A 24,848-nucleotide genomic window follows, 5' to 3' on the forward strand; every position below is an offset into this window, starting at 1 on the left:
GAGGGAGGAAGAGGGAGGGGAGGGAGAGGCAGGGAGAGTGGGGAGGGAGGGAGAGGCAGGAGAGTGAGGGGAGGGGAGAGGCAGGGAGAGGGAGGGGAGGGAGAGGCAGGGAGAGTGAGGGGAGGGAGAGGCAGGGGAGAGGGGGAGGGGGAAGGAGAGGCAGGGAGAGGGGAGGGGAGGGAGAGGAGGAGAGGAGGGGAGGGAGAGCAGGGAGAGGAGGGGAGGGGGAGAGGCAGGGAGAGTGGAGGGGAGGGAGAGGGAGGAGAGGAGGAGAGGGAGGCAGAGAGAGGAGGGGAGGGAGAGGGGAGGGAGAGGAGGGGAGGAGAGGGAGGGAGAGGAGGGGAAGGAGAGGCAGGGAGAGTGGAGGGAGGGGAGAGGGAGGGAGAGGAGGGGAAGGAGAGGAGGGAGAGGAGGGGAGGGAGAGGCAGGGAGAGGAGGGGAGGGAGAGGGAGGGAGGGGAGGGAGGAGGGAGGGAGAGGAGGAGGGAGAGGGAGGGAGAGGGGAGGGAGGGAGGAGGGGAGGGAGAGTGGAGGGGAGGGAGAGGGAGGGAGAGTGAGGGGAGGGAGGAGGGAGAGGAGGGGAGGAGAGGAGGGAGAGGAGGGAGGGAGAGGGAGGGAGAGGAGGGGGAGAGAGAGAGAGAGAGAGAGAGAGAGAGAGGAGAGAGAGAGAGAGAGAGAGAGTTCAATACAACATTAATGAGACTGGAAGCATAATAATACCCAAGAGCATAATAACTTCCCTGGTTCCCAATATTAAGTAAGAATAATCATCATACTCTGAGCATAATAGAATATAATTTATACATGTTTACAGGACAAAGTGTGTTCGTTCTGCTCCAGTTTTCATAAGACTTCAAGTATGATCAAGCATAATAATGATAAAGTGTCAAGTATGATGGAATAATACCTGATATAGATAAGTTTCTTCGCTAGTACACCAATGTTCATAAGGCTCCAGGTGAATAAGGCTCCAGGTGTAATAAGGCTCCAGGTGAATAATGCTCCAGGTAATAATGCTCCAGGTAATACAAGGCCCAGGACAAGGCTCCAGGTGTAATAAGGCTCCAGGTAAGGCTCCAGGTATAAGGCTCCAGGTGTATAAGGCTCCAGGTGTAATAAGGCTCCAGGTGTAATAAGGCTCCAGGTGTAATAAGGCTCCAGGTGACAAGGCTCCAGGTAATAAGGCTCCAGGTGTAATAAGGTTCCAGGTGCACAAGGCTCCAGGTGTAATAAGACTCGAGTATATGTATTTGGTTTAGTGTTAATAAGACTCCAAATGACGTAAAAGAAAAACAACAAACTATGATGTTTTTGATAACTCTGACACTATAAGCCCTGAGTATAATAAACACAGACCAAAAAAGTTTATTCTAGGTGTTGATAAGACTCAGGTAAACATACTATAGTAGGTTATTTAAGACAGTTCCTATTATATATAAGGCTTTGAGCTTTATATGAAATACAAATGCTGATAATTAAATACCATTATTAATATTCACAATAATATAATTAATTTTAGTGAATCATTATAATTAAAGACTTGTGATAAATTAATACAAATTAGGTAAATTAATTTCATATTTAAAAAAAAACAACTTAAAAAATAAAGTTATTATGATAGTATTTAATTATATTTCAAACAAAATAATTAGATGAAATAAACAATTATAATTAAGATAAAAATATGGTACTTCTCTCCTTCCCATCCCTCTTCCCTGTAACTCCTTTCCCTCTCATCTCCCCCGACAACGATATAACCCCAGACACTAATTAAGGATCTTCCCTCACCTCCTCCCTCTTCCTCCCCACTCCTCCTCCTCCCCTCTTCCTCCCACTCCCTCCCTCCCTCCCTCTCTCCCTCCCTACTCCCTCACCCTCCTCCTCTTCCTCCTACCCTCCTCCCTCTTCCTCCCTACTCCCTCCCCTCCTCCCTCTTCCTCCCACTCCTCCTCCTCCCTCTCTCCTCCCACCTCACCTCCTCCTCTTCCTCCCACTCCCTCACCTCCCTCCTCTTCCTCCTACTCCCTCCCCCTCCCTCCCTCTTCCCCTCCCACTCCCCTCACCTCCTCCTTCCTCCCACTCCTCCTCTTCCTCCCACTCCTCCCTCCCTCCTCTTCCTCCTACATCCCTCCCTCCTCCTCTCCCTCCCACTCCCTCCTCCCTCCTCCCTCCTACCCCCTCCCTCCTCCCTCTCTCTCCCTCCCACTCCTCCCCTCCTCCTCTTCCTCCTACTCCCTCACCTCCTCCTCTTCCTCCTACTCCTCCCCCTCCTCCTCTTCCCTCCTACTCCCTCCCTCCTCCTCTTCCTCCTACCCTCCCTCCTCTTCCTCCTACTCCCTCCCCCCTCCCTCCTCTTCCCTCCTACTCCCTCCTCCTCCCTCTTCCTCCTACTCCCTCCCTCCTCCTCTTCTCTCCTCCCACCCTCCCTCCTCCTCTTCCCTCCCACTCCCTCCCTCCTCCTCTTCCCCTCCCACTCCCTCCCTCCTCCCTCTTCCTCCCACTCCCTCCCCCTCCTCCCACTCCTCCCCTCCTCCTCTTCCTCCCACTCCCTCCCTCCTCCTCTCTCCCCTACCTCCCTCCCTCCTCTCTTCCTCCCACTCCCCTCCCCCTCCCTCCTTCCTCCTCCTCCCTCCCTCCTCCTCTTCCTCCTACTCCCTCCCTCCCTCCTCTTCCTCTCTACCCTCCCCTCCTCCTCTTCCTCCTACTCCTCCCCCTCCCTCCCTCTTCCTCCTACTCCCTCACCTCCTCCTCTTCCTCCCTCCCTCCCTCACCTCCTCCCTCTTCCTCCTCTACTCCCTCCCCTCCTCCTCTTCCCTCCCCACTCCTCCCTCCTCCCTCTCTCCTCCTCCCTCCTCCTCCTCTCCTCCCACTCCCTCCTCTTCCTCCTACTCCCTCCCTCCTCCCTCTTCCTCCTACTCCCTCCCCTCCCTCCCTCCTCCCTCCTACCCCTCACCTCCTCCCTTCTTCCTCCCACTCCCTCCTCCTCCCTCTTCCTCCTACTCCCCCACCTCCTCCTCTCTCCCACTCCCCCTCCCTCCTCCTCTTTCCTCCCTCTTCCTCCCTCCTACCGGGGTCTTAATACTTAAAATATTCAAGTCTCGATTCCTACGTACTCCCGGTTTATAAGCAACTGGGGTGTTTAATACTGGGAGGTACTGGGGAGCTTAATACTGGGGAGGTACTGGGGTGTTTAATACTGGGGAGGTACTGGGAGTTGTAATACTGGGGAGGTACTGGGGTGCTAACACTGGGGAGGTACTGGGAGTTTAACACTGGGAGTTTAATATCGAGGTACTGTGTTTAAACTGGGAGGCACTGGGGAGTTTAACACTGGGAGGTACTGGGTGTTTAACACTGGGGGAGGTAACTGGGGAGTTTAACACTGGGGAGGTACTGGGGTGTTTAATACTGGGAGGTACTGGGTGTTTAATACTGGGAGGTACTGGGGTAAGCTTACTGGGAGGTACTGGGGTGTTTAACACTGGGGGAGGTACTGGGGTGTTTAACACTGGGGAGGTACTGGGGTGTTTAACACTGGGGAGGTACTGGGGTGTTTAATACTGGGAGGTACTGGGTGTTTAACACTGGGGAGGTACTGGGAGTGTAACACTGGGGAGGTACTGTGTTTAACACCGGGGAGGAACTGGAGGAGTTAATACTGGGGAGGTAATTGGGATGTAACATTGGGAGGTACTGGGGTGTTTAATACTAGGGAGGTACTGGGGTGTTTAACATACTGGGAGGTACTGGGTGTTTAACACTGGGGAGGGGGAGTTTAATACAGGAGGTACTGGGGTGTTTAACACTGGGGAGGTACTGGGGTGTTTAACACTGGGGAGGAACTGGGGTGTTTAATACTGGGAGGTACTGTGAACTTACTGGGGAGGTAATTTAATACTGGGAGGTACTAAAGGTATACCGGTAGGTACTGGGTGTTTAATACTGGGAGGTACTGGTGTTTAACACTGGGAGGTACTGGGGTGTTTAACACTGCAGGAACTGGGGTGTTTAATACTGGGGAGTACTGGGGTGTTTAACACTGGGATACTGGGGTGTTTAACACTGGGATAATTGTGGTGTTTAATACTGAGAGGCATCGGTGTTTAACACTGGGGAGGTACTGGGGTGCTTAACACTGGGGAGGCACTGGTGCTTAACACTGGGGAGGTACCAGTGTTTAACACTGGGAGGTACTGGGGTGTTTAACACTGGTGGTACTGGGGTGTTTAACACTGGGGAGGTACTGTGTTTAACACTGAAGGTACTGGGGTGTTTAACACTGGGGAGGTACTGGGGTGCTTAACACTGGGAGGTATTAGTGTTTAACACTGGGGAGGTACTGTGTTTAACACTGGGGAGGTACTCTGGGGTTTAACACTGGGAGGTACTGGGCATAATGCTGGGAGGTACTGGGGTGATTAACACTGGGAGGTACTGGGTGTTTAACACAGAGGAATTGGGGTTTAACACTGGGAGGTACTGGGGTGTTTAACACTGGGAGGGTACTGGGTGTTTAACACTGGGGAGGTACTGGGTGTTTAACACTGGGGAGGGTACTGCAAGCTTAACACTGGAGGTACTCTGGGGTGTTTAACACTGGGAGGTACTGGGGTGTTTAACACTGGGAGGAGTACTGGGTGTTTAACACTGGGAGGTATGCTGGGGTGTTTAACACTGGGAGGTACTGGGTGTTTAACACTGGGGAGGTACTGGGTGTTTAACACTGGGAGGTATTCGGGGTGTTTAACACTGGGAGGTACTGGGTAAGTTTAACACTGGGAGGTACTGGGGTGTTTAACACTGGGAGGTACTGGGGTGTTTAACACTGGGGAGGTACTGGGGTGTTTAACACTGGGAGGTACTGGGTGTTTAACACTGGGGAGGTACTGGGGTGTTTAACACTGGGAGGTACTGGGGTGTTTAACACTGGGGAGGTACTGGGGTGTTTAACACTGGGGAGGTACTGGGGTGTTTAACACTGGGGAGGTACTAAAAGTTACACTGGGAGGTACTGGGGTGTTTAACACTGGGGAGGTATTGGGGGTTTAACACTGAGGAGGTACTGGGGTGTTTAACACGGGGAGGTACTGGGTGTTTAACACTGGGAGTACTGGGGTGTTTAAATACTGGGGAGGTACTGGGGTGTTTAACACTGGGGAGGTATTGGGTGTTTAACACTGGGAGGTATTGGGGTGTTTAACACTGGGAGGTACTGGGGTGTTTAACACTGTGGGAGGTATTGCTTAACACTGGGGAGGTACTGGGGTGTTTAACACTGGGAGGGGTACTGGGTAAGCTTAACACTGGGGAGGTACTGGGTGTTTAACACTGGGGAGGTACTGGGTGTTTAACACTGGGAGGTACTGGGGTGTTTAATACTGGGGAGGTACTGGGGTGTTTAACACTGGGGAGGTACTGGGGTGTTTAATACTGGGGAGGTACTGGGGTGTTTAATACTGGGAGGTACTGGGTTTTAACACTGGGGAGGTACTGGGGTGTTTAATACCGGTGAAGAGAAGACGAAAATAAGAAAGAAAAGTTCATAGGAAAAAAATTACTTAACATTTCCATTGTGTGTGTGTGTGTGTGTGTGTGTGTGTGTGTGTGTGTGTGTGTGTGTGTAATAATAATAATAATGATAATAATTAACCGTTTATTGAAAGAACATGGCGGGCACAAGGCTGAAAATCTACAATACACAGAGATAATAAAAGTTACAGTCGACCACCTGATTTGCAAGTGTTATTACTGGTACAAATATAATATATATTAACAAGGGGGGAGGGTTATTTAACAGGGAATTGGAACATAGTAACAGTACAAAAGTAAGATTAGCTGGAGGAACACTGGTTAACTACGAGTTGTTGATAATTTTACAATGGTTGGGACTGGGCTGTTCTTATAGCGATCAGTTCGTGCTCGTATGGGCTGGATGGTTGTGGTGTTGAACAAATTATGAGGGATTCAGTAGAGCAGGTGTCGAGGATGGTAGGTGTTGTGTGTGTGTGTGTGTGTGTGTGTGTGTGTGTGTGTGTGTGTGTGTGTGTGTGTGTGCGTTCATATACAAGTGTAAGTTGTGTAAGGGTCACGTAAGCAAATATACCAAACCAATGACCAACAAAATAGCCAATGGATAAATAAACCAACTTAACCATTCATCACTTGCTACCAGACAATTATAAAGAGCAACAAATAATATTAGTAATTATCACTATAACATCACTTTCCGGGTCCCAGAATTTCAGGTACAATAACCATATATTTCGGTAATAGAGATTAAACAATTACACTGGTCCTCTAAATTACTGCCTCGCTCTAAGTTATTATCAACATGGGAGAAAATAACAATTATATAAGCTGTAAATAAGTTTGGCTTAAAGAGAGAGAGAGAGAGAGAGAGAGAGAGAGAGAGAGAGAGAGAGAGAGAGAGAGAGAGAGAGAGAGAGAGAGAGAGAGAGAGAGAGAGAGAGAGAGAGAGGATGTTTCAAATGTTCCTTTTCCACAATACTTAAGAAGAGTAAGACTGTCAACAAACTGACATTAGTGTGGGGTATTAACATGTAGCAGTTATATAATTTATCACCACTACACCTTATCACCACTACACCTTTATCACCACCACACCTTATCACCACTACACCTTTATCAACACTACACCTTTATCACCATGACACCTTGATCACCACTACACTCCTGTATCACCACGACACCTGACACTACTCACAACCTTTATTTCACCACTCACACCTTTATCACCACTCACACCCACTACCACTACACCTTTTCACCACTACTTCTCACGTGTTGGGTGACATGGTCATGGCCTCCTCTTACACAGGTGCCCCGCCCTCAGTGGCCTTAACCCCTGTATCTCACACACTACAGACGTGTTAAGGAGCTCTCTATATTACCTCCTGTATTCTCTCGTTAAGGAAGGTTGTCTATTATTGGTTGATTCGTCATTCATTACAACATAGTTTACATATATTTATATATGTAGAGATTACAAGTGACTCCAACTGAACCACAAAGCAGTTACCAATTACCCATAACCAGTTGATGAGGCGGCAGCTGGTGGGTTACCTGTATAGACCCAGACAGTATCCACGACTAAGTGTAATAAGCGACAGACTCACCAGGTAGGTCACCACCACATGGGGTTACCTGACACTCCACAACTGGTTACATAGATGTTATCAGGTGGTGATGGAGGGGGGATACCACTGGCAGGGGAGGGGGAGGGAGTGAGGGAGGGAGGTAGGCAGGTAGATGGAGAGGGAGAAGGAGAGGAAAAGGGAGAGAGAAAAGGAGGATATAGGAAGGGTGGGAGAGAGCAAGGTAAGGAGGGAGAGAAAGAGACGGAGAGAGACGAACAATATTTACAAATAAACTTACAAAACACACACACACACACACACACACACACACACACACACACACACCTCAAGTGCCTCATCAACGCCCCATACAACTTGATATCTTGACCATCCACCACTAATTCTCTCCCCACCCTTTCCCTTCCTCTCCCCAAGCCTCTCTTCCTCTACTCATCTCCCCCTTTCCTTCCCTCATCTCCCTAGGCCTCTCTTCTTCACCTCCTTCCTGTCCTTCACTCTCCTTCCATGCACGATATCTCATTCTCCCTTCCTTCCCCAATCCCCTTCCTTCTTCCTCTTCATTATCCTCTCCTTCCTTACTCCTCCTCCTCCTCCTCCTTCATCTTCCTTAGCCTCTCCTTCCTCTTCATTATCCTCCCTCCCTTCCTTACTCCTCCTCCTCCTCCTCCTTCATCTTCCCCTTAGCCTCTCCTTCCTAACCATCCTCCTTCTTTCTCTTCGTATCCTTACCTTCCTTCTCCTCATTCCTCCACACCATATTTACATCTCCTTCTCTCCCCCCCCACCAACTCTTCTCATTCTCCTCTATATTCTCGCCCTTCCCTTCACTACCTCTCCTCCTTCCTTCCTTCCCTCCCTCCTTCCCTCTCACCCTTCCTTTCTCTCGTCACCTCAAGTTCATTCTTCCTTCTCTTCACCCTTTCTTCCTTTCGCTACCTCTCTTCATTCGCTCCTTCTCCGCCTCCTCCTTCACCCTTTCGCCTCTCTTCGTCGTCTCCTCCTCTTCCTCTACACTATCTCCTTTCATTCTCTCTCTCTACTATCCTCTTCTCCCCCTACACTACCTCCCTGATTAGTCACCTAAGAGGAGGCGAGCACTGATTGGTCATCTAAGAGGAGGCGAGCACTGATTGGTCATCGAAGAGGAGGCGAGCACTGATTGGTCATCTAGAGGAGGCGAGCACTGATTGGTCATCTAAGAGGCGAGCACTGATTAGTCTCATCTAAGAGAGCGAGCACTGATTAGTCACCTAAGAGGAGGCGAGCACTGATTGGTCATCTAAGAGGAGGCGAGCACTGATTGGTCATCGAAGAGGAGGCGAGCACTGATTGGTCATTGAAGAGGAGAGCCTGGAATGGTCATGTAGGAAGAGGAGAGCCCTGATTGGTCCATCTAAGAGGTGAAATCTGATTGGCCATCAAAGAGGAAGAGCGCCAGTCAGAACTCCCATACAAGTTTGTATCCTACCTACTGTAGATCCTGCCTGACTACCAATCAGGGTACGTATTCACCCACACGAGGAGGCGGGGGGGCGGGGGGGAGGGGGCGGGGGGGGCGGGGGAGGAGGTAAGACGGGAAATACCGGGTGGTGTGGATCAAAATAATACTGTAGCTGTCGTGGTTGTAATTGTTATTCTTGTTGTTTTTTGTTATATTTGTTGCTGTCATAGTAGTTGTTATTAATGTATTTTGATTGTTTTAGTTGTTACTGTTGTTGTATTTTATTGTAGTTGTAGTTGTTGTTGTTGTTCTTGTAGCAGGAGTTTTTGTTGTTATTGTTATTATCTTTGATTTTGAAGTTGTTATTCCCACAGATTTTGTAGTTATAGTTGTTGTCATGGTCATTGTTTTAGTAGTAGTAGTAGTAGTTGTAATTATTGTTATAGTTATTGTTGTAGTGTGTTGTAGTGCAAGTAATAACAACAATTTAAATAGTGGTTGAATGTGGGTGCGCCAGGTCCGTAGACTTGCTAGTGATAGGTGTACAATCGTCAATGGTAACTGCAATAATAAAACCGCCTTTATGAACAACTACTTAAATAATGACAATAAATGACACAAGTTAAGTCACTGTTATTCCATAGGACCTCAGGCAGCGGCCAGGAGATTCAACAAGTGTGGTCAATTACCTGTCATGTTGTCAAGGTACAGTAGAGTTGTGGACAAAATTCCCTGAACATGTGTCAATATGTGGCATCTACCTGTGGTTCAAATATATGGCTGGTTTATGTCTAATAGCACTACTTCCATCACATTTATGTCGGCTAAAACAACAACTCTTTAATACAAAGAAAAACATGAAAAATACGCAAAAAATCCAGTGCCAAATGTCCAGAGAATTTTGTCCGCAACTGTACAAGTAGACTGTATTAATTTCTCTGCCTCATCATCTCCAAGATATAATGTGTAATTCACTTGTGAATTACACATTTTTAACTTTTTTATAAATGTAATTACGATGCAGAACTATGCTACATCAAACTAATACCTGTCTTAATAAGGTGGGTTTTGTGGACAAGAACCTCTGATGACGTCATGCCTTAGGTCGAGTGTTGAAGTACTTCAACTTAATTATATTACCAACCTAAACATTATATTCATCATTCATGTCATCGTTTTACTAAGAAACCAAAATCGAGGAATTGGAAATTTTTGAAAATTTAAAAATCTGAGAAAATACTCACCATTAATGTTTACGTGAATCCACGTTGGTAGATGAACGAGGACGCTCCACGGCATACGGTAATTTCCCCCCGCTTGAGTTCACGGGCAGTGCACGATAACATACGGCTCCCGGTACGATATTTTGGTGCCCACAGTTTACCAGCGCTGCTAGATACTTCAAATTTTTGGCAATATTGAGCCATATTTCTCATCTGCGCCTGGATATAAACACAAATACCACCAGCCCCTTTGTTTGGGAAAATCCTGCACTATATTTTCATTTTCTGGGGGGAGGGGGACGCGCGCGCGCGCGCAGACACACACACACACACACACACACACACACACACACACACACACACACACACACACAAAATATCATTCATATATAAAGTGTATATATATATATATATATATATATATATTATATATATATATATATAGGCTATATATATATTGCCTTCTATTCATAAATATACAGCACATGGAAACAGATATCGTAAGGGTATTTGTTATTTCAACTCAGCGGAATGTTCAAATTTGGCGGGCTTTAGGGAATGTTTACACAAAGCTCTTTAAAACAGTCAGTTTTGGGGATTAGTTCCAGACAAGGGTAGACACGTCAGGCATGTATACAAGTGTGGAGTAGTCATGCATGTAAACTCGTCGTAGGGATATACGGTGGGTTTAATGGACAATTCCTCCATTGTTTTGAGCTAGAGGCATCCCAAGCCTTAACAAAATAAAAACGGAAATATTTTTGTAATATTACGAGAACACAAATCCTCTCCAGTGTTTGTGAGACTAACATACACTGTTGTATTTTGAGATAATACACAATCTCTAGTGTCTGTGAAACTAGATTACAGTTCTGTATTTTGAGATTACACTGTAATCCTGATTGTGAGAGGTTATGACACAGCAAATATCACTAACCTTGTGTCGTGATCTCCCAACACAACAACAGAACAGTCCCATGTTGTGTTGTTAGTTTAAAACAAGAGTAGAGTTTGTAGTACCATATGAACACAACACAAACCATTCTATGTGGTACAGTGACATAATGAAGTTCCTGCTGTGGTCTTGTATACTAGACCTGTTGATTCTCATAAAGGTTGCCCATGACGTGTACCCAGAGTGGACGATGTTGTTGTACCCCAAGAAAATTTATCATTAACATTCTCTCCCTTCCTTCCTTCCTCCCTCTCCTACTAAAAGGTGCCTCTCCTTCACTTCCTTATCCATCTCACTTACGCTCCATCACCCCCTCCTTCATCCCTCTCCCTTTACCACCCTCTTCCATCTTTATAACCATTTTCCATTATGCTCCCTCGCCCTTGTCACCTCCCTCACTCTACTCCTTTATCTCCCTCCCTCTTTTATCGCTCATCTCCCTCCCTCTCGTCTCTCATCCCCATCCCTCTCCCTTCTCTCTTCTCAACTCCATCCCTCTCCTCTATGAGTGAGTGTGTAGGACAGCGCCACTAGGACGCAGCGGACAAAGTATGAATTAATCGGATGATTTGGCCTCCTGCCCAGTCTCTCTCTTCCTGACTTATTGCCCCTGACTTTGTTTATTGGTAGGGGGAAGGGAGAGTCAGGGAGGAGGGAGAGTAAGGGAGGAGGGAGAGTAAGGGAGAATCAGGGAGGCAAGTCAGGAGGAAGTAGGGAGTCAGGGGCGGAGAATCAGGAGGTAGAGTGGGGAGGTGAGGGAGAGTCAGGGAGGAGGCAGAGTCGGGAGGCAGGGAATGAGAGGAATGATAAGGAAGGGAAATAGTGAAGTGATAGGAAGAGATGGGTGAGAGGTGAAGAGTGTAGTGTTGGGAGTGAGGGGAGAGGTGGGGAGGTGGGGTGTGAGAAGTGTTGGGAAGTGAGGGTGAGGTGGGGGTGTGAAGTGTTGGGAGTGAGGGTGGGTGGGGAAGTGGGGTGTGGGGTGTTGGGAAGTGAGGGTGAGGGTGAGGAAGTGGGGTGTGAGAGTGTTGGGAAGTGGGGTGGGGTGAGGTGGGGTGTGAGAGTGTTGGGGTGGGGGTGAGGTGAAGGAGGTGGGGTGTGAAGTGTTGGGAAGTGGGTGAGAGGTGAAGGAGGTGGGGTGTGAAGTGTTGGGAAGTGAGGGTGAGAGGTGAGAGTGGGGTGTGAGAAGTGTTGGGAGTGAGGATGAGAGGTGAGGAGGTGGGGTGTGAGAGTGAGGTGTGAGAAGTGTTGGGAAGTGAGGGTGGTGAGGTGGGGTGTGAGAAGTGTTGGAGTGAGGGTGAGAGGTGAAGGAGAGTGGGGTGTGGAAGTGTTGGGAGGTGAGGTTGAGGTGAAGGAGAGTGGGGTGTGAAGTGTTGAAGTGAGGTGAGAGGTGAAGGAGAGTGGGGTGTGAGAAGTGTTGGGAAGTGAGGTGAGAGGTGAAGGAGGTGGGGTGTGATGTTGGGAAGTGAGGGTGAGGTGAAGGAGAGTGGGGTGTGAGAGTGTTGGGAAGTGAGGGGTGGTGAGAGTGGGGTGTGAGAAGTGTTGGTGGGGTGAGAGGTGAGAGAGTGGGGTGTGTTGAGTGGGGTAGGTGAGAGTGGGGTGTGAAGTGTTGGGGTGGTGAGGTGAGAGTGGGGTGTGAAGTGTTGGGGTGAGGTGGGGAGAGTGTGTGAGAGTGTGTTGAAGTGGGGTGGGGAGGTGAGGGAGGGGGTGTGTGAGAGGTGGTGGGGTGAGGAGAGTGGGGTGTGAGAGTGTTGAGTGAGGGTGAGAGGTGAGAGAGTGGGGTGAAGGTGGGGAGGTGGGGTGTGAGAGATAGAGTAAGAGACAGATTTCAATCATTATCAACTAAATCTGTATCTATTTTCGACCCGATTTTTAAAAGATTTTGTCAAAAGTCAACATATTTCACCCGATTTGAATCACACAATTTTAACCAGATTTCCATCCGATTTTAATCCATTATTACCCAGATTTTATGCAGATTCTAACTTCATCTATAATTAGGCAGAATTGTTTTACCATATTTCATCAATCATTAAACAGATTTCAGGCTACTCAAAATTTCAGTCCATAAATAGTAAAAGTCCTATCCACCATCAACCAATTTTGACTTATTATCGCACCTATTTCAATCCATAAAAAACCCCCATATTAGCTTACCAATTTAATTCTAACCTGATTTCATCCCAATTTTTATCCATAAATAACTTACCTAGATTAGCCTATCAATCCAACTCAACCAATTTCACCCATTTCGTCCCAATTCCAATCCCCAAATAGCCAGATTACCTATCCAATTTCACCATCCGTTATCACCCAGTCTTCCAACCATCCATTTAACGCCTATGAGTTGATCTTCTTTCAAGCACCTCAGTCTGGGTGACGATTTAAATGATTCAAGTCGGTGGAAGTTTTCGAGGGGGAAGGGGGTTCTTAAACTGCTACTTAAGGGTTAAGTTCCTCAGCCGCGGGTCCTCCTCCTTGCCCTCAACGTTTTAAGTAGTGCTCAAGGGGTGGTGGGGTAGGTGGAATTCTTAGAACGTTAGCCTTGAAAGGTAATAATGGGTGGGCGGATATGAGAGAGAGAGATAGAGATAAAATCATTAGCTTCTTGTTTCAGAGTAAAATTATTAAAGTTCTCTCTCTCTCTCTCTCTCTCTCTCTCTCTCTCTCTCTCTCTCGCCTTTACCCATTTCCTCCTTATCTTTATCAAATAACATCATTGTTACCATAATAGGTATGCGAACTAAACGGGATATGAACCAATACCTCACATCACAATTACGAAAGAAGATATGAAATAATGAGAGAGATGAAAATAATGAGAAATAAAATAATGAGAAATAAAATAATGAGAAATAAGAGAAAGTAAACACAAGTAGTATATAGAAATTTAACTGAATTGGTAATAACGTTCTACAATAACTCTTCAGAAAATTATCACAATTTACCAAACACGAATCATTAAAATTCGAACAAGTTAATAACAATAGTCCAACAACTTGTTTATAAACACGGATAAAACGTGTATATTATGCACACACACACACACACACACACACACACACACACACACACACACACACACACACACACAGATGATGTGAGTGAGATTCATCCAGTGGCCGTTGTGGTAGGTTGTTGTTCCTCTGATTAAATGACTAACTGGGAAGGTTTGGGAGAGGTGGGAGGAGGGTGAGGGAGGTGGGAGGGTGAAGTGAGGAAGAAGAGTGTGGGGTAGAGAGAGAGATGCAACAAATGAGTAGAGGAAAAGTAAGGAAGATATGAAGAAGGAATAGGGATGAGGCGATTGGGAAAAAATAAGAGAACAAAGTGGAACAAGATGAAAATAAACAAACAAAACACAAACGCAACACAAGACAACCCCCACAAACACAAACACACGACCCCACACAAACCGACCCCCACACATACACACGACCCCCACAACCTCACACACACACACACAAACACACACACACACGCACACACAAACACACACACACAAACACACGACCCCCACACACACAGCACTACACACACACACACGCCCACACACACACACACGACCCCACACACGGCACCCCCACACAAGACAACCCCCACACACACAACCGACACCCCACACATACACGACCCCCCACAATCACCCCCATAGAACGACCCCACACAAACACAAACATGCACACACCCACAAACCGACCCCACACATGCACCACACACACAACACACGACCCCACACACACACACAGACGACCCCACACACACATTACACACACACATGGGACCCTACACACAAAACCCCCACACACAAGACCCGACACCCACACACACACAGGACACCCCCACACCAGAGACGACCCCCACACACATAAGACAGCCCCCACACACACGACCCCACACACACCCACACACACACGACCCCACACACACAAGACAACACACAACAACATAAGACGACCCCCACACACACAACACATGGACACTCACACATATAGACACCACACACACATACCACACACATAGGGCCCCACACACACACATACACATATAGACGACCCCACAACACAATACACAAACTCGACCCACACACACAAGACGACCCCCACACATGGGACACCCACACACGAACACGACCCTCCACACAAAGACCCCCCACACGCCCAACCCCACATGAGACGACCCCACACACACAACACGACCCCACACACACAAGACGATCCCCACACACACAAGACGACCCCCACACACAGAGACAAACACACACACACAAGACACCCCCCCCACACACACATGAGACGACCCCACACACACACACACTACACAGACATAGAGACGACCCCCACACACAAACGACCCCCACACAAGACCAACCCCCACACACAGACGACCCCCACACAAACGACCCCAACACACACAGGCCGACCCCCACACACACAGACCAAACCCCCACACACATGGGACACACACAAACATACAGACCAACCCCACAGACCCCACACAAGACCCACACACATAGAGACACCCACACACACAAACACATAAGACCAACCCCACACACACACCGAGACAACCCCCACACACAAACGACCCCCACACACACAAGACCCCCCCACACATAGGGAAGCCCCCACACACACGACCCCCCACACACACACACGACCCCCACACGACCCCACACAAGGACAACCCCCACATGAGACGACCCCCACATGAGACGACCCCCACACACACAACCCCACACACATGACCCCACACACAAGAAATGACCCCCCACACACTGCAGACAACCCCACACACAACGACCCCCACACACACAAGCCCCACACACACACACAAGACCCAACCCCCCCACACATAGAGACAGCCCCCACACACAAACGACCCCACACACAAGCTTCACGACCCCCACACAAACATACACACACAAACACGACCCCCACACACACATAGAGACGACCCACACAAACTACACACAGGTACCCCCACACATAGAGACACGCCCCACACACACGACCCCACACACAAGAGACCACACCCAACCCCCACACACACCGAGAACGACCCCACACACACAAACACGACCCCACACAAGACCCCACACACAAGACCAACCCCCACACAGAGACGACCCCCCACACACACAAACACGACCCCACACAAGACCCAACCCCCCACACATAAACACGACCCCACACACACAGACCAATCCCCCACACACAAGCCAACCCCACATGGACAACCCCACACACACATGATCCAACCCCCACACACAAGATCAGCCCCACACACAGACAACACACACGACCCCCACACAGACAACACACATAGAGACGACCCCACACACACACAAGACCAACCCCACACACAAGACAACCCCCCCACACATAGAGACGCCCCACACACATGGACAGCCCCACACAGACCCCCCCACCAGAGCCAACCCCCACACACATAGGGCCCCACACACACACAAACACGATCCCACACACACAACCCCACACACACACAGACCCAACCCCACACACACAAGCAACCCCACACACAAGAACCCCCACACACATAGAGACGACCCCCCATACGACCCCCACACACACAGACCCTACACACACACATACAAGACGACCCCCCACAGCCCCCCCTAGACACGACCCCACACAATATCCCCCAAAGCGACCCCCCCACACACATGGACGACCACACACAAACACCCCCACACACACAAGACACCGCACACACATATAGACGACCCCACACACACATAGCAGCCCCCACACACACACAATAGACCAACCCCCACACACACATAGATCCCACCGATCCCCCACACGTCCCCCACACAGGGCGACCCCCACACACAAGACCAACCCCCCACATAGAACCCCACACCGACCCCACACACAGACCAACCCCACACATGAGACGACCCCACACCCCCACAGCGACACACACAGACCCCACACGACCCCCACACACAAGACCAACCCCCCACACACAGACGACCCCCACACATGGGACAGCACACACACAGCCCCATACACAAGACCAACCCCCCCACACACATGAGACAGACCCCACACACACACACACCACACACAGACAAGCCCCACACACACACATGAGACGACCCCACACACAACCGACCCCCACACAGGCCAACCCCCACACACATAGAGACGACCCCCACACAAACACGACCCCACAAGACCCCACACACATAGAGACGACCCCCACACACACAAACACGACCCCCACACACACAAGACCCAACCCCACACACATATAGACGACCCCCCACACACACATAGAGACGACCCCACACATACGATCCCCACACACACAATTCCCCCCCACACACACAATCCCCCCTCACACACACACACACATTCCAAAGATAAAAGCCACCCCATTATTCTCCATGGGTATAATGGCCCCATAAATCAGGTCATCTCCCAGCATCACGGGCAACACTCAGATTTTAATCCCAGACACAGATTTTCTCTCAAACTAATCTGAAACTGAGATAGATTTTGCAAATAAAGGTTTATGACAGAACCCGACCAGCAGTGATGAAATGTCAATATATTATTATTATTATTATTATTATTATTATTATTATTATTATTATAATATTATTAATTATTATATTATATTATTATTATTATTATTATATTATTATTATTATTATTATTTATTATTATTATTATTATTATTATTATTATTATTATTATTATTATTATTATTATTATTGCAATTATTATTATTATTATTAATTATATATTATTATTTTTTTTATTATTATATTATCATCAATATTATTATTATTATAACATTCATTATTACTCGCATTATTAACAATTTTATCATTACCATTATCGTTACGGTAATATTATCGTTTCCATCATTGTTACCATTTACCACATTAATTAGTAATACGTTAACTACTAATATTATTACCAATTACCTAAAACTCATCAATCAAATTCCTATCAATATATATTTTTATTAATTCATCTGATTTCTTTCCTTTTTCATCCATCTATTTTCGGTCATCCTGGAGGCGGATTTAACCAAAGACTGTCATTAGTTACCATCACCGTCTCTATAACATCAGGGAACACAAGTCAGAATTGAGGCAGTAATTTATGTGATGTTTACGAATAGATTTGAGAACGAAAGTAAAAACAAGAATGAAGAATAATTAAGAAGGTGGATTAAAACCGATATATTTTTTCTTACTTTTTGTGTGGGAGTGATTATCTCTCTCTCTCTCTCTCTCTCTCTCTCTCTCTCTCTCTCTCCTCTCTCTTCCTCCTCTCTCTCTCTCTCATTCATCTCTCTCCTCTCCCCAGCATTGCGTTTTCCTGCTCTCTTTCTCTATCTTCGTCTCCCACGGAATTCTCTCTCTCTCTCTCTCTCTCTCTCTTCAGGGCTCTCAGGGTCTCCATATGTGTGGTAGGGAAATACTCGGGAGATAGGACATGGTTTGGAAGTACTGGGTAGGGGAGTAAATGGTTTTGAAGTACTTAGTAAGAAAGTACATGGTAAAAGTACTTGAAATAGTAGGGAAGTACTCGAGAAAGTGTTAACAGGAAGACAAAATTACAAAACATAATAACAGGTGTTTAAGTGAAGGTGTCTACCAAGGCACAGTCTTAAGTGTCCTCTTCATGTTATTTTTGTAGTGTTATGTTCTGCCTTAAGTGAACGAGTTAAGTTACTGCCACACTTATAACTTCACTTACGAGGAACAGTTATCGTAAACAGCCTTGGAGGATATGATTACTGTACAGGTATATCTTGTCTTATTAAATCTGTAACTTAATGAGACAAATTACCTGTATTTTTAACACCTGTCTCCCCAGTACACCAACACCTCCCTCCCCTAGTACACAAACACCTGCCTCCCCAGTACACAAACACCTGCCTCCCCAGTACACCAACACCTGCCTCCCCAGTACACTAACACCTGCCTCCCCAGTACACAACACCTGACTCCCCAGTACACAAACACCTGCCTCCCCAGTACGCTAACACCTGCCACCTCCCCAGTGCCTTCACACCTCCCTCCCCAGTACGCCACACCTCCCCTCCCCAGTACCACCTCCCTCCACAGTACACTACCTGCCTCCCCAGTACCTCACCTCCTTCCCAGTACCTAACACCTGCTTCTCAGTACACTAACACCTCCCTCCCAGTTCACACCTCCTCCCCAGTAGATTCATCCCTCCCCAGTACACTATAATACCTGCCTCCCCAGTACACAAACACCTGCCCCCAGTACACAAACACACCTCCTCCCCAGTGCACTAACACCTGCCTCCATGCCAAACACCTGCCTCCCAGTACACACTAACACCTGCCTCCCCAATTACACTCACCTGCCTCCCCAGTACACAAACACCTGCCCCCCAGTACCTAACACCTGCCCCATCAGTGCACTAACACCTGCCTCCCCAGTCAAACACCTGCGTACCACCTGCCTCCCAGTGCAAACACCTCAGTACACAAACACCTGCCCCCCAGTACACTAACACCTGCCTCCCAGTACACTAACACCTGCCTCCCAGTACAAACACCTGCCCCCAGTACACTAACACCTGCCCCAGTACTGCACACACCTCCCCAGTGCACTAACACCTGCCTCCCAGTACACAAACACCTGCCCCCCAGTACACAAACACCTGCCCCCAGTACACTAACACCTGCCTCCCCAGTGCAGTAACACCTGCCTCCCCAGTACACAAACACCCCCAGTACACTAACACCTGCCTCCCCAGTACACAAACACCCCTCCCCAAACACCTGCCCCAGTACCTGCCTGCTCCCCAGTACACAAACACCTCCAATTCCAACACCTGCCTCCCCAGTGCACTAACCTGCCTCCCAGTACAACACCTGCCCCCCAGTACACTAACACCTGCCTCCCAGTACTAAACACCTGCCTCCCCAGCTAACACCTCCCTCCCCAGTACACTAACACCTGCCTCCCCCACATGTTACCATTTCTCATAACTACGTGATCCTTCCCCTCCTGACTCTTCCCTCCCCCTCCTCTTCCCTCTCCTTCCTGTTCCCCCCCCCTCCATCCTTGTGATCCTCTACCCATACAATTTCTCCCTACTTTTCTCCTTCCCCTCTTACCTCTTCTCTCCTTGGTCTCTTCGCTCTGTCCTTTCTTCCTTTTCCCTCTCCACAAAGCCACTGTTTCCTTCTCACCTCCCCACCGCCTCTCCCTCTCCCACTAAACTATCCATCTTCTCCCGCCCTTCACCCTCTCCCTGCTCTTCAATAACCTGGACTCTTGCTCGCCTCTCTCTCTCTCCTCTCTCTCTCTCTCTCTCTCTCTCTCTCTCTCTCTCTTTCTAACAATCATATGCATTACGTATGGTAGTAATAAAGAGAAACCAAGCTAAAATTGTTAGGGGAAAATGCAATATCCTGCACAAAACAACTCGCCATTAAAATCATTTTCATGGACCTGGACTCTCGATGTTTACACGGAACCGGACCCTAAATATTTCACATGGGAGGGTGTCTTGATATTTTCACGGGTTGGGGACCCAGATTCTTTCACAAGGATTTGTATCCCAGATGCCTTCAGCGGAATCTGGAATACGGGGATTCAGAGACTCGTGTGTTTGTTGTTGTTGTTGTTGTCCATAATTGGGGATAATAATAGTCACAGTATATTATGAACGCATTTTTGACGTCAATTACATGAGACAGTGAGGAGGAAAATTAATAAGTGCCGTGTAACCAGGACATTTTACAGGGACACGGGACCCTGACATTTCAATGGTACCTGAAGTTATGCCTGATATCTTCACCATGACGGGGATCTCATAAAACATTCCTTCATACCTCCTGACCTGAATATTTCCACGTGCATGTGTGCCAGTCTCGTCTTCCTGGGCTGTACACGTTAATATTTAGAGTGGAACTCCTGCCAAAATTTTATATTGTCACGAAACATCAAACTTCAGTGGGTTCTGGATCATAATAGACGTGTATTCAGTCTTTCAGTGAACCGGTCACCTCTCGTCTCGATATGTAACTTAAGACATTTAGTGACGCTTGATAATAACGTAGCATAAACCTTTCAAAGAATAGCTAAGGTCGTTTAACATATTAGACGGATGGTTTGTTTAATTAATGAAGATGGTTTAACCCTTTGAGGATGATGGTTTAACAGTATCGTTAACACTTTGAAGATGATGGTTCAACTCTCAGAGGATGATACCTTAAACCATCGTCCTCAAGGGTTTATACAATAAAGAAGGTGACACTGTACACGGCACTACCCTCCTAACACCTGGCCAGGACGAGAACTGAACATCCAATCATATTCACTTATTTGTTCATTATCACCATAAAAATAACATCACCACCTGCTGACGTCACCATTACTTCCTTCCTACCACTTCACAACAACAACAACAACAACACACACACACACACACACACACACACACACACACACACACACACACACACACACACTGCTCTAAACGTATATAACAACACATCAAACACCTGTGTCTTCATCCCATTAAGTGAATCAAGATATTATCTCACTGAGACGAATTTAATCTTTCAGTGGATAGACCCTTACCCCTGGACCCAGACGTTTCAGTGGGATCTAGACCCTCTGCATCATCGTCTAGTCTAAAACATCCATGATTCCGTGGGAATTGGATCCTGTAAATATTTAGCTCTTGAATGTATCATAAAAAGTGACACCAGCAACCTGTGAATCTTCTTGTAGTTACTTCTCAACGTCTCCAGTGGAACCAGGGCCCTATATACTACTGTATGCCACTTTCTCTATGACATCTCAGTGGGACCAGGACCCTTAGATATCAACACAAGAACCCCAGACCCAGACCGTGCACATCATCACACGGGTGGTAAAGTGCCTCACTCAACACAAGACCCCAGACCCAGACGTATACACATCATCTGCTAAGAGTGCCTCAGTATCGTGCCTCCCTTAACACAGACCCCAGACCCAGACCGTATACACAACGGTGTAAAGTGCCTCCTCAACACAGACCCCAGACCCAGACGTTATACACATCATCACACGGGTGGTAAGAGTGCCTCCTCAACACAAGACCCCAGACCCAGACCGTATACACATCATCACACGGTGGTAAGTGCCTCCTTAACACAAGACCCCAGACCCAGACCGTATACACATCATCACACGGGTGTAAGAGTGCCTCCTCAACAGACCCCCAGACCGTATACACATCATCACACGGTGGTAAAGTGCCTCCTCAACACAAGACCCCAGAGACCCGTACATCATCACACACGGGTGAGAAGTGCCTCCTCAACACAAGACCCCAGACCCAGACCATATACACATCATCACACGGGTGGTAGTGCCTCCTCAACACAAGACCCAGACCCAGACCGTATACACATCATCACACGGGTGGTAAAGAGTGCCTCCTCAACACAAGACCCCAGACCCAGACCGTGTACACATCATCACACGGGTGGTAAAGAGTGCCTCCTCAACACAAGACCCCAGACCCAGACCGTGTACACATCATCACACGGGTGGTAAAGAGTGCCTCCTCAACACAAGACCCCAGACCCAGACCGTGTACACATCATCACACGGGTGGTAAAGAGTGCCTCCTCAACACCCAGACCCTGTGTACCTCGGTCTAGACGCAGCCCTCCACGTTTCAGCAGGACCAGGACCCTCGACAAGGGCTTGTTGCCAACTTCTGCAACAAAGAGATAAAACGGAACACCGAAATGCGCAAAAATCCCTCGGTGTTTGTTAGCTTATTTCTACCTCTTCTTCTTCTCTCTCTCTCTCTCTTTCACATATTCTGTATCGTTCTTTTTTGCTTTTATTTGTTTCTTTTATTCCTTCTTTTTCCGTTGGTGTGTATTATAACAATTGGTTGTTGGTCTTGGTATTATCGAGCGATCATCCTGTACTCTCTCTCTCTCTCTCCCCTATCTATCTATCTTTCTTTATCTCAAGCTAATGTTTTTTTTCTCTCTTTTCTTTTCTCCTCCTCCTCCTCCCCCCCTGACGTCTTCGGTCTTCTCTCGTCTCCTGTTTCTCAATGTTGCCGTGAAAGGAATCCAATAAAAGAAAAACATTTGCAAATTGGTCTGGAGTTTGTGGACTCTCTCTCTCTCTCTCTCTCTCTCTCTCTCTCTCTCTCTCTCTCTCTCTCTCTCTCTCTCTCTCTCTCTCTCGCTCTACTCCGCCCCTATCTCTCTTTCACATCATCCTCTCTCCCTTATCATCTTCCCTCCAACGACTTCTCCCCTCCGCTTCCTCCTCCTCCTCCCTCACCTTCTACTCTTCCTAACCTTTTTACACCTTCCTTCCTTCTCTTCTCTCCCCTCCCCTCCCTTATTCTATACACCATCCTTCCTTCTCTTCCTCCTCTCCTCTCTCTCCCTTATTCTTTACATCTTCCTTCCTTCTTTCCTCTCCCTTTCTATTCACCTAATACCTTTCCCTCTCCTTCCTCTTCACACCTGTCTTCACCTTCACATCCTCCATCTCTCCAACACTCTTTCTCCTCACTCCTTACCTGATAAGTCTCCTCCCTCACTCTTCTCACCTGATATCTCTCCCTCACTCTTCTCTTACAGTATCTCTCCCACTCTCCTCTCTCCCTCCTGCCCCCCTCCCTCTCCTCCTGCCCCCCTCTCCTTCCTCCTTCCTCTCACCCTGTTCCTTCCTCTCCCTCCAATCCCTCCTCTCCCTCCCTGCCCCCCCCTCCACTCCCCTCCTGCCTCCCCCCTCTCCCCTCACTGTTCCTTCCTCTCCCTCCTGCCCCTCCCCCCTCTCCCCCCACTGTTCCCTTCCCTCTCCCCTCACCCTGCTTTGCCTCCCTCTCCCTCCCTCTCCCTCCTGCCCCCCTCCCCTCCCTCCCTACCCCCCCTCCCCTCTCCCTCACTGCCCCCCCTCCCCCCCCTGCTTCCCTTCCCCACTCTCCTGCTGTTCCTTACTCCCTCACTCCTCCCTCTTCCCTCACTGCCCCCCCTCTCCCCTCACTGTTCCTTTTCACTCTCCCTCCTGCTCCCTCCCTCCTCTCTGCCCCTTCTCCTCTACCCCCTCCCTCTCCCCTGACTGTTTCCTACCTCTCCTCACTGCCTCCCCTCTCCCTCCTGTTCCTTTCCCTCTCCCCTCACTGCTCCCTCCCCTCTCCCTCACTGCCCCCCCTCCTCTCCCCTCCACTGCCCCCCCTCCACTCCCCTCACTACCCCCCTCCCTCTCCCTCCACTGCCCCCCTTCTCTCCCCTCCCTACCTCCCTCTCCTCCTGCCCCCCCCTTCCCTCCCTCCTCCTACCCCCCCTCCCCTCTCCCTCCTGCCCCCCCTCCCTCCCCTCCACCCCCCCCCTCCCACTCCCCTCCTACCCCTCCCCTCTCCCCTTCTTCCCCTCTCCCTCCTACCCCCCTCCCTCCCCTCCTGCCCCCTCCTCTCCCCTCCTCCCTTCCTCTCCCTCGTCCTTGTGAGCACCTTAATAGAGACCAGGTAATTTGTGAGTGTATTTTTTATATCACGGCCGAATATCGTTCATGTGGTACAGCATCTCTCTCTCTCTCTCTCTCTTTTGGTTCCTCTCTTTATCATTTTACTTTTGTTTTGTTCACTCATTCTCTTTTCTTTAATTCTTTCTCTCTCTCTCTCTCTTCTAACTCATTATGTTTTTTGGCCCTTTCTCTCTATTCTCGTCTTTATTATTTTCTCACTTTCTTTAACTCTCTCTCACTGTCATTCTCCCCCCTCCCTTTCTCTCCCCCTACCTACTTATCTATCAATTTCGTATTCCCTCTATCTCTCTTATCTATATTTTCCCCTCCTCTGCTGCCTTATTCCCCTCATTTATCTTTTTCCTTACCTCTCCCCTCCTATCTCTCTCCCTCACTTCTTCCTTCCCTGTTCCTCCTACTCTTCTCATCCATTTGTTTACTTCCTCGCGTTATTACTTTCGTTCCTCCTATTCTCTCCTCTTTCTCTCTCTGTCCATGTTCTTTACTTTTCTCCCTTTCTTCTTCCTCATTCTTCCCTCTTTTCCCTCTTCTCATCTCCTACATTATCTTTCTCTCCCCCTTTTCCTCCTCTCCCC

The 24,848-nt window shown here is 48.3% G+C and overlaps 1 protein-coding gene across 1 annotated transcript; it reads left to right on the top strand.

Annotated features, from left to right (window-relative positions):
- Positions 1-21,732: 21,732 nt before the first annotated feature.
- On the top strand, positions 21,733-22,308 carry LOC121856882 (the record flags this gene model as incomplete). Its single annotated transcript, XM_042352652.1, has 1 exon — positions 21,733-22,308. A coding segment is annotated over one exon (576 nt), but the record flags the coding sequence as incomplete, so codon positions are not given.
- Positions 22,309-24,848: the final 2,540 nt, after the last annotated feature.

Source organism: Homarus americanus, unplaced genomic scaffold (assembly GCF_018991925.1).
Source record: "Homarus americanus isolate GMGI-L3 unplaced genomic scaffold, GMGI_Hamer_2.0 scaffold18702, whole genome shotgun sequence".
Taxonomy (NCBI): Eukaryota; Metazoa; Arthropoda; class Malacostraca; order Decapoda; family Nephropidae; genus Homarus; species Homarus americanus.